At 36.9% G+C, this 12,006-nt stretch overlaps 1 protein-coding gene across 3 annotated transcripts in view; it reads right to left on the bottom strand.

Moving 5' to 3' along the window:
• Positions 1-12,006, bottom strand: part of LOC127438929 (protein strawberry notch homolog 2-like) — a 73,375-nt gene that overhangs the window by 35,835 nt on the left and 25,534 nt on the right. The window contains exon 4 of one of the 3 annotated variants that reach the window (XM_051694836.1): positions 9,377-9,485. In XM_051694836.1, the coding sequence (XP_051550796.1) occupies positions 9,377-9,485 (109 nt within the window). Of the gene's footprint in view, positions 1-3,310; positions 3,362-9,376; positions 9,486-12,006 lie in introns of those variants that run through there. The other 2 variants (XM_051694839.1, XM_051694840.1) reach the window with 2 other exon arrangements.

Here is a 12,006-nt window from a genome sequence, read left to right as displayed (position 1 = left end):
GTTTTAAAATAAAATATGAGACGTTTAAAAAAGACATCCTTACCAAATCAATGCCTAAATGTAATCATCAGTGTTTTTAAATGTAGAAGCGAAATGAAAAAGTAAATTTTTTGAAGCAACCACATCATTTCGTGGTGCTTCCATGACTCTGTAATGTCACATGTCAGCTTGAGTTCATGGTTGAATTTGAACTGTGATCCTCCAAGTCCAACACCCTATCAGGTGAGCTATTGTGTAAGCTATCTGTGCTGGAATAATTGTATATATGTAGCTGAGTCTGTCATAAAAGTGGTTAAAATGTATTGTTTTTCAAAATATGTATATGAGTAAAGGTGTGTTGATATCATAAAATAGCAAGTTCTGAGTAAATGAGAGAAAAATAAGTATGTATAAAGTCATAATTAGCCATTTAAGTCATGATTTGAGTGAAAGTGAATAAAACACACAGTTGTTGTAGTGCCTCTAGTGTATAGTATAACAAATTTTGCAGAAATGTACATAGAGTAACGTTTTCACTATGAGACCAGGTTGGAAATAGCACATTAAAAACTATCCTAAATTAATTGCGTATCCATTTGGCTGGCTTCCCAAAATGTATCATTGCACAGTCCTACCGTAAATTGTGTTACGGTAGTAGTAATAAAAATCAGTAGTCATTTGCTTGCAAAGGCTTCGAATAAACACTGTGGTGGGGAGTGGTGTGAGGGGGGATTCACTAAGAATGAATTGTGCTAGTTTAGCACCTGGTTCAAACGTGTCCACAAAATCTGTGCAGAAACAAATTTGCTCGGCACAATTCCGATCTTGCGGGGCAGTTCTGAGCGCTATAAAATGGAGGATGTAGCAGACCACCATGATCTGGCTCATTCTGCTGGAATGTACAACATCACTCCACTACTGAGATCCAGATACCTGAATTATCTATTTAACATGCCAAAAGTTCATTTACGACTATGCTGTGCATCTGGATATATGCCAGGGTCTAACACTTGTCAACACCATTTGTAATTATTTGATGAATTACTGCTGCCATTATTAATAGAAAATTTACACAAACATCTTTTTAAAATAAAATTCAGTTTAACGCCTGCTTTCCTTGGGTAGTAATAGCACAATGAAAGTGCGGCGGGCTAAAAGTATAGAGTTTTGTGAATAAAGCGCAATCTATAATGAGCCCAATTTACGAAGAGAGAAGCCGTGTTTGCTCGAAAAGTAATGATAATGACGCAGCACTGTTTTATTGCTGATTGTGCCTGCTTAAACTAGATTGCAGGTGTTTAAAGAATAAGTCGCAGGTTTTTACGCTGAAATACCGTGCACAAAAGTGTTGCAACTGTTTAGAGAATTCGCCCCTGAGTACCCCTACTCAAAACCGTTAAAAAATTTGAAACCTGCCTGGGTTCCAGAAAGCTATTTTTATCATCTTACGGAAAACATCATGCTATTTTAGGAAATATAATCAGTTTGGAGTCCTGTGGCCCAGCCATAGTGATGGCTCGTAATAGAAATCAATGTCTTCTAGAAGCATATCATGGCCATAAGTAGCCGGTGACTGGTAGCCTCAGTGACAGAACGGCGCCTTGCTTTGGTGTTATGATTATGAATAGACTATGACAAGTAGTGATTCAGTTTTATTGAGATTTTGGTAAAGATGAGTCATCGATTATTGGATTTAAGTATGGTTAATATCCTTCCACTGAGTGGGTGGTAAGATGGGAGGTGCTAATCTTCCCATGTAGCTTCTGTTTATTTCCATCAAAGATTTTAAAAGTGCCATTATTTGACACGTTATTTTTTTTAGTCAGAATGATGTTCCTGAACAATGCACCTTTTTTTCTGAAAAAACAAAAACAAAAAAAAAAAACATTCAAAAGGTGAGTCTAGAAACTGCGTCACGCATTTAAAAAAAAATGGGTCACATTTAGTGGTGGCCCATATATGTGTCAAATGAGACATTTTAAGAGGATATCATTTTTTTTTTCTCTTAGCACCTCCCGATAATTGTCCTAAAACCATTATGTGAAAAGTTGAACCCTATAAAAAATAATTTCACAGAAAATACATGCATGGTTAACAATGCAACATTGGTAAATCTAAATTTAATATGTACATTTTGCGCTCAGGTGTTTAGTTTATAAAAAGTCTACAAATGGGAGACTAATTCATGATTTTTCATACAATATCCAAGAACAGACTTACTGTAGGAATGATATGGAAGAGAAAAGATAAATAGTTAAAAAATATATCTTCTTTAAAGGCGTTTAGGAAAAATGGCTTCCAGATAAGAGTTCATTTTGTGTAGGCTAAATTAATGACTGTACCTCTTAAATCCACTTATGGCAATTCGGATGTGACAACCTCCCACTTGAGGCCATCTGAACAATTGAATGAATGAATTTCTGCATAATGATCAAACACTTTCATGAAAAAGTAGTTTATGAAAAAAAAGTTTTCCAAAGACCCTCTTAAAGCCTACGATGATGCACGCGCTACAAAGCGTGCCTGCATTCGGAGTACGCAAAACCATGTCAACAAGCTTTGCTTTTGCCTTTGTGGTCACCCTGCGGTTTCACATTCTGTTGAGTTGTAGAGTTCAGGTAAGCTCTGTTTTCCTTTAGTTTGTGAAACAATATGACATACATACTGTTTCATCAAAGCAAATAAAATGAGAGATGCTTCCACGCAACCTCAGTCAGAGAGAGCTGAGCAAATGAGTATTTTAATTAATTAATGATAATCTGCATCCACAGTTACAACTGCCTTCATAATACATGAATTAACAAATTGTTTATTTTTATAAATAAAGGTGCACGTACGAACAAATAAGTGAGCACAATTTCACAGTGCAGTTTCGAAGAGTTCAGTCACAGACTCTTTACGCAGCAGGCTGAGTTCTGCTTTTGCATGGCTGCCCATTTATCAGCAACCTCAGGGCAGGTGCAAAAGCATGCATGACAGGTGACAATCAGCCTTTATGCATGTACAGCCACATCATGAAAAAGAGCCAAAGTGAAACAGAAATACAGCACTGAGCTGATGCTTATCTCAATGTGGGATCATTTATAGCTCATGTAAATGTGATGTAATCATGCTTTGATATTTGCATGTATAGAGTAGTGGAGGATCTTATGTAACACAAAAGTTAAATTCCCGCTCAGGACACCACAAGGCCACGGCTGCAACAAGGTACATGGCACTTTTCCGCTCTAGGGACGTGCAAAACTACATATTTTCATAATGGACTTGTCCAATAAGTGGTCTTAAAGGGATAGATCACCCAAAAATGAAAATTCTGTCATCATTTACTCACCCAACTGGTACTTTTTAGAGTGTGAAACTCCACCATAGCTGTTTGCTATTGAAATAGCTTGCAAAAAGCTCTGGGTCAGAGATTATATCAGATTTGTGGTCTGTCTTTATTTTGATTCTACGCTCGCACATCCTGTAAACAACAACTCCTGTCTCTAAACAAAAAGAGGAAGTCTTGAGAGAGCTTCACATGATGAGGAACTACATCCTGAACAAGCCCACAGCTTTGAAAATTTATTTACAAGATGAGTCTTCAGTAACACTTATTGGAAATGGGTGTGCACAAAGTATCTGGAAGTGGATGGGGCATGGATTTGGCTGAATTCATTTGGAAGGCGTGCCCGTGTCTTGCTCTCATTAACTAGTCATGACCTCATGAGTTATACTTTCTTCATGTCAGTGTGATGAAGAGTCTTTCCCCAGCCAGAGCTGGGAATGCTGGCAATGCTGGGCAACATGACTATGCTGTATATTACAGTTATTTTACACTTCTTTTTGATGGAAAGTGTGGCATTAACCACAACAGAGTTTAACTAAACCATCCACCTTTTTTTGTCTTTGAGTCAGTCTCAAGAGTAAAGACATGATTATTTCCTGCTGTACTTGATAAAAATAAGGAAGGAAAGGTTATTTTTCAACAAATAGCATTTTCTCTCATATTTCATTAGTATGGATTTAAGCAATAAAACCAATAATGCTTAAAAGTAACAAAAAGCAATAAAGCAATTATGATAACCAAATTTTAACAATATCTGAAGAAAATGTGAGTAGTGCTTTCACATAAAGAAATGTCACCATGATGCTTGGGTGGTTTCTAGGGCATTGCTATTCAGTTGCTAAGGTGTTCTGGCTTGTTATAACGTTGCTACGTCATATGGATGAATGGATTTGTAATGGGAATTTAAGTGTCAGTTCACCTCTTCACCCACTGAATCTGGCTTGCACACAAGTATGTCTTAGTTTATATACATGCAGTGCAGTGAGAGCACTTGGCAGCACATAAACTCCTCAAGACGAGGCTTGAAAAAGGTGGTGGAAAAGAAATTGCATGTACTGTAAAAAAATTATTGTAATGTATGAGAGTGAACGAGATTTGAGCGGGGCAGTCTTTACACTCTCAAACTACTTATATATTTGCATATATCAGAATATTTTGCAATATGCTTTAAACATGTTTGTTCCATACTTACTGTATAATCAACCACTTAAATCAATACTTATACTGTATTACGATTCACAATGCTCCCTAGGATTGTAGTTCATTCCCCTATTAAAGGGTTAGTTCACCTAAAACTGAAAATTCTCTCATCATTTACTCACCCTCATACCATCCCAGATGTGTATGACTTTCTTTCTTCTGCTAAACACAAACAAAGATATTCAGAAGTATTTCCCAGCACTGTAGGTCCATACAATGCAAGTGAATGTGTGCCAAAATTTAAAAAAAATAAAAAAAAAGCAAAAAGGCAAAATTATTCATACTCCAGGCGACTCTGGTGTTTAAATCCATATCTTTAGAAGCGATATGATAGGTGTTGGTAAGAAACAGACCAATATTTAAGTCTTTTTTTTAATATATATATATATATATATATAAATGATATTCCCTGCTCAGTCAATTTCCACTTTACTTTCACTTTCTCATTCTCCTTCTTCTGTTTTTGGTAATTCACATCCTTCTTGCATATCACCCACTAATGGGCAAGAAGGAGAATTTATGACAAAAAATGACTTTTTTTACTGATCTGTTTCTCACCCACACCTATCATATCGTGTCTGAACACATGGATTTATCCACTGGAGTCATATGGATTACTTTTATGCTCCCTCTATATGGATTTTGGAGTTCTAAAAGTTTGGCCACCATTCACTTGCATTGTATGGACCTACAGAGCTGAAATATTATTTTAAATACAGTATCTTAATTTGTGTTCAGAAGAAAGAAAGTCAGACACATCTGTGATGGCATGAGGGAGAGTAAATGATGAGAGAATTTTCATTTTTGGGTGAACTATCCCTTTAAATTCGTTAAGTGCACAGTCTTATACCTTTGTCTTTTTGTCTGATTTTCAAATGCTTTTTTACTTTTATTTTACAAATCAAAGTTTGCGATGTTGTGATTCACCTCGGAGTTGTTTGGGTTTGTTCATGGCTTGGAACTCTTTTATGAAGGATTTTATTAAATCTTTATAAAAAATACTTCTGGAATCAAGACGGGTGAAAAAATGGGTGGGCACTGTTGCGCACTTTATGGACTTGATATGGCGTAAGCACCTGCTTTATTGTAAGTCTGTGGATTTTTTTTCCTCCGTTTAATCAACTGCAATGCAAAAATCCTACATCTGATCGCTTAGAAAAATGCTAGTATGCCTCTCCTTAACAAGCTGCACGATTTGAGGTATTGTGCTTTTTTTTTTTTTTTTTTTTTTTTTGCAGAAACGTTTTTCTATTTTTGTTGAGCGCCCATCACTTACACTTAGGTGACATTAGGCCTTAATTTAGCTTTATTTTTGTCTTTTTGTTTTTTTTCATTCAGCCCACTGAGACTGAAATAGGTTTATCTATTTAGCCATGATGTAATGTTCCTGTTACAAACACTGAAGTAAACTTAGCTACGCCAAAGCGGGAACCCAAAACCACCGCTTGAATGATTTTGTTAAATTGTCAGAGTGCATGCGATTAAAGCGCTACAGCGCTGCCTGGAGCCAGAAATTTGCCGCTGGTGTCTCACTCCTACACACTGAATGTGGCAGAGAGCCGTAGGGCATAAAATAAACAGCTCGTACTCATCTGGTCTTACAGATTGCAGGGGTCAGGAGAGTGTATTCAGCTTTAGAACAACTCCATTATGTTCCAATTGTACAAGTCTACACATGACCAGAATAAGGTGTGACACAACACTTAAATGAGTAAGCCCACAAAAGAAGAAACATTACATGCACATTGGTCAGCATGTGTTTCTTACAGACTTACGGTCTGTCCTGTTTGGGCTGTTCCCTTTGTTTTTTTAATAAAACTATTTGAGTTGCCATATAGGTAGTTAGGTAAACAAGTGTTTCATGTCATAGCTTACTAAACACTAGAATAGACTTTATTGTTGAACTTTCAAAACATGGTTCTCTATGGAACCTAAAAAAAGGCTTTTTGGCACCACAAAGGATTGTGCTATCGTTACATGTCAAATAACCCTAATTTGGTGCTACTTAGAACTTCACACATAAAACTGTGATTTGCACAGGCTGCAGATCAGGGATTATAGAGAAACAGTATATGGAAAGAAAAAATGGATTTAGAGTGACATAACTATATCCATTCATCAATAACAAGCCATTGTGACATGACAAACATACTCTTCATTCTGTCTAGACAAGGTTTAAAGAATATCATCCCTGACTCCTTCAACGCTATCATGAACACTACCTGGAGGTTCAAAGCCTCAGAGATATGCCAATCCCACTAGTCCCGATACCAGGGTTCCCACACTATTTGACCAATATATTTCCATTAATTTTCCAGTCATTCATGATTACTGGATATGGATTTTTTTTTAAAGATTTTATAGACACAGAAGATTTTCCATTTGAGTATCAGGTACCAATCTTCTGAATGAATAATTTGAAATGATTATACACAAATAAAGACCCTCAACAGACAGTCTGATGTTTCAAGTTCGCTTGCGGGCAAGTTTTCAAGTCAAAATGTATTTATATAGCACATTTAAAAGCAACAGAAGTTGACCCAAAGTGCTGCACATTTTAAAAAAAAATACAAAAATAGATATATCATAATAATAAAATAAAATCAAAACATCATGTAGATAATTTTTTTTTTGTTAAGAATACTTAAAATTTGTAGTTTCTAAAGTTGTACCAAGAACAACTGTTACAACCTCAAATTGTGTAAAACATGCTAAATGCTGAAGAATATAGATGGGCATTTAGGCTGGATTTAAACACATTAATAGAGGGAGAGGCCCTAATGTGAAAAGGAGGATTGTTTCAAAGTTTTGGGGCAGCAACAGAAAAAGCTCTATACCCTTTAGATTTACACCTATAGTGGGGAACAGATAAAAAGAGTTGATCGCTTGACCTAAGAAACCTGGGAGCAGAATATGGCTAAAGCAAGAGTTATATTGGAGATCAAGTCCCTGCAGGTCCTTAAAGGAATATTCCAGGTTCAATACAAGTTAAGCTCAAACGACAGCATTTGTGGCATAATATTGATTACCACAAAAATGTATTTTGACTTACCCCTCCTTTTCTTTAAAAAAACAAAAATCTGGGTTACAGTGAGGCACTTACAATGGAAGTGAATGGGGCCAATTTTTAAATGTTAAAATACTTGCTGTTTCAAAAGTAGCGCCAAAAGACTAGGGCTGCCCCGACCAAAGATTTTCCTAGTCGACTAGTAGTCGTTAGTTTAAGCCATTAGTCAACTAGTTGTCACACGTTTATGATATTAATTTAATTACTTAAATATATATTTGGGGGGTGGGGGGGGGGGGGGCATCAGAAAATGGTTTGAGTTCCAGGGCTGAGAAAGAATGTTATAAGTAACATTGCTAACACTGTTCTACATTACAGAGAAATACTAAACCGTAATAATGAGCCTATAAAATATACATTTTACAAGCGCACACGAAGTGAGCCACAGCGACACCGGCAAAAGCGGTAATGATTCTGAATGTGTCGGAAAAACCAGCAAGGAGACTGTCTGAACATTTTGTTAATTTATAGAGAGAAATGCACATTAAGTTAAACATGCAGTAAATGAGGTACTAATTTAGCTTCCCCAATCCCCACGGACACTTGGATAAGCCTAATAGCGCATATTTATCTAGGTTATCTAACGTTAGAGAGGGCGGTCATGCTAAGTGGCTAGGCTACTTACATGTTTCAAATGATAAGCCATGTTTGAGGTCAATGAATGATAGGCGAACGTTTGCCTGCAGAGTTTGCATGTCACCTTCTTGGGGTCATCCTTTACCCTCTCGAAATGATCCCACACTTTGGATTTCCTGCCCGACATAATTAATTACCGCATGGACCAGCCGTGTAAACGAGTTTTTTTTTCTGCGACCAACCGACCAATCAAAACTCGGTCGACCAAGACTCTCCTCATCGACTAACTTGATTAAACATGATTTTAGTGTAACAAAATCACTTACTAACATTTTCTGTGTAAAGTTATAGCCAACTGTACAACTTTGTTGCCATGACGATGTAATGTCAACAACCCATAAACCCTACAATGACTGTAAAAATGACAATTTAAACAACTGTACGGCTAAAATTATACACAAGTTTTAACAGCAGAATTAATGTAAGTGCTTTTATAAAATTATAAGCTGCACATTTCTGCCTTTAAACCCTCCAAAAATTGGCCCCATTCACTTCCATTTTAAGCGCCTCACTGTAACCTTGATTTTTGCTTTTTTTTTTTTAAGAAAAGGAAAACAACACTATGCCACAAATGCTGTCGATTGAGCTTAACTTGTATTGAACCCAGAATACTCTTTTAAAAACAAAAAGTAGAATCTTAAAATCAATCCAAAACTTGATTGGTAACCAATGAAGGGAAGCTGGTACAGGACAGATGTGATCACTTTTCTTGATTCCTGTTATAAGCCTAGCTGCAGTATTTTGGACCATCTGTTAAACGAAAGAGGGACGATTGAGATACCAAAGTAAAGAGAAATACAGTAGTCAAGCCGAGATGTAAACGGTGCATGAACTTTGATTTCCAGGTCCTTGCAAGAGAAAGGGTTTAACTTTGCCAATGTTCTCAGATGACAGAAAATACCTTTATAATGGCACTGATCTGCTTGTCGAAATTAAAACGGAAGATTTTTCACAAAGTTTTGTTCGTTATGTAAGTTTTACTAGACACAAGCACTTCAAGCAATTTCTAGCCGATTAAACATTTTAGAGCAGTGCCAAAAAAACAAAAAAAAAGTATCTTCACTATAAAAATTTCCATGGATGTTCTATGACTTTTCAAGATTTTCCTCATTCTCATGATTAGGGTTAACCTAACCCTGTAATTGTCAAAAACAACAGAGCCTTACCTGAGGGAGGTCTCCATTCTGAGGGAGACCCAGACTAGAGAAGTCAAAGTCGAAGCCATTGTTAAACACATCTGTGAGCATCTCTGACGTGCCGTTGAAAAGGTGTTGCCTGGGAAAAAACACAGAATAATGTAAGCACAGCTTTGGTCTACAGTTATTGTTTAAAGTAGGAATGTCCAACTGCGTAGCCACAACAACCTCATCCACATTATGAGATTACGGGCTTTCATGGATGAAGAAGTTTCATAATGTATCAGATCAGAATAAACAGAAGAGCAAATGAGTAAGAAAGAAATTTGCCTCTTGTGTCATAAAAACAAACACTGTCGCATCCTATCCTAGTGATAACAAGAACCGCAATTAATTATATTGTGACCAATAAAGTCAGGGTTAAACATATGAAAAAGAAAAAGAAATCCATACAATTACTTATAAAGTCTTTAATATCACGTCTATGCAAATGACAAAAAAGAAAGTGAGAGAAATCTGAACATGGATTAGAATGATCAAATTATCTTTAGTTCTGCATGACATAGTCTTTATTAACATATTCCAACATTCACCAATATTTATATTCAATATTCAGGTTTCTAATGACATATACACGGACCCTGCGAGTTATGACCGAAATCGGGTTTCTTACACTATGATGTGTCCTTTGGCAGACAGTTAGGTTTTATCATACTCAGATTAAGAGAAAATGAGTTAGACTATTTTATAATCTTTATTTGGCATGACAATCAAATTACTGGGTTTGTAGGGCAGATTAGGGCCTCAAGGAATTACCAGCTATGGATCCAAAAGTACCTTGTGCGTTGGCTGCATCTCACATTTTCCTTAAGACCACCTAGATCCCTACATACATCCATTGGAAGAACGAACAGACTGGGAATAACAGACTTTTGCATCATTGTGACCATCAATATTGGGGAAGTACTGTGGTCTTTTCAAAGTTATTTGGCTTTTGTGGACAACTTTGAAGAAGTTCAGCCCAAACTTTAAACTTTCTTAGGGCATTTTCACACGTTGTCCATTTAAGGGATCAGAGCGTGGTTCACAGGATTTTTGGCCCATATGTGAACACTCCAAATGAGTGTCCAGTGCAATTTATACCTTCCAGCTGTGAAGATGCAGTGTTTTTCCAAGGACCCTATACATAATTTAAAAAAGCATTTAAAGGTAAGACCCACATGAAAATCATGTTAGCTAGGATAGCTAAAATTAGTCATAAGTGTTCCCTAATTTTGCCACCAGACCGTCTTTAAATTGTTTTTATGGGAGCAGGAATAAAAGTGGGGAAACGACCACTCCCCCAGTGAACGGACAGTATTCTGGTACACGGGACGCCTACAGTCAAAACTTCTGTGTGACTTCTCATTTCCATCCTATTTTCAGTTGAACCTCTAAAATTGTTCTTGAAATGTGTTCATGTTGTATTGACAACTGTAATTGGGACAGCATTTCTTTTTTTCTTTGTAGAAAAAAATCCAAATTGTACACATGAATACCAAATTAATTGAAAATGTTATTAAGTTCTTAGGGGAAAAGTGCAATGGACAATTTATCTGATGTTGATACTTATTATAAATGTTTGGCCATTAGCCAAACAAACACTGCTGCTTTTGACATAACGCAGTTCCCATCATGCATTGTGATGCAGTTTGGTTCGTTGGTCCGTTGGGTAGGTTTGCACTCTCACCACAAGCGAACCGTTCCAGAGTTCGTTTGCAAATTGTTTTGGTGCGGATCCGAGTGCGTTTGGCATATTCATATATGCCTAAACGAACTGAACCAAGGGAGAAAACGTGCCAGGTCCCGAAACAAGCACTCCAAACAAGCCAGGTGTGAAAATGCCCTAACACGTTGACTGAAAACTCATTGATTTAGCTGTTTATGCATCTCATCCACACTGGAATGGCATTTTCCTTCACTGAAAATGAGACTTTTCAAAACACTCTCTAGTACCACATACTTTGGAAAACAATGACATTAGTAAATGGATTAATGTGGACATGGCCTTAAACTTCAAGCTAATTCTAGAAAGTTTTCAAATGTTCTTTGCCAACTGTCTATAACTCTGTACATAATCATGTATCCACTGTAAACACCAGTACATTTCAAAAGTGACTTCACCTCCACTAAATAAACTCAGCAAAAAAAGAAACATCCCTTTTTCAGGACACTGTATTTTAAAGATAATTTTGTAAAAATCCAAATAACTTGACAGATCTTTATTGTAAAGGGTTTAAACAATGTTTTCCATGCTTGTTCAATGAACCATAAACAATTAATGAACATGCACCTGTGGAACGGTCGTTAAGACACTAACAGCTTACAGACGGTAGGCATTTAAGGTCACAGTTATAAAAACTTAGGACACTAAAGAGACCTTTCTACTGACTCTGAAAAACACCAAAAGAAAGATGCCCTGGGTCCCTGCTCATCTGCGTGAACGTGCCTTATGCATGCTGCATGGAGGCATGAGGACTGCAGATGTGGCCAGGGCAATAAATTGCAATGTCCGTACTGTGAGACACCTAAGACAGTGCTACAGGGAGACAGGAAGGACAGCTGATCGTCCTCGCAGTGGCAGACCACGTGTAACAACACCTGCACAGGATCAGTACATC

Source organism: Myxocyprinus asiaticus, chromosome 50 (assembly GCF_019703515.2).
Source record: "Myxocyprinus asiaticus isolate MX2 ecotype Aquarium Trade chromosome 50, UBuf_Myxa_2, whole genome shotgun sequence".
NCBI classification, from domain to species: Eukaryota; Metazoa; Chordata; class Actinopteri; order Cypriniformes; family Catostomidae; genus Myxocyprinus; species Myxocyprinus asiaticus.
The sequence above is the reverse complement of the archived record's forward strand: the minus strand, read 5'-3'. Positions and strand labels throughout refer to the sequence as shown.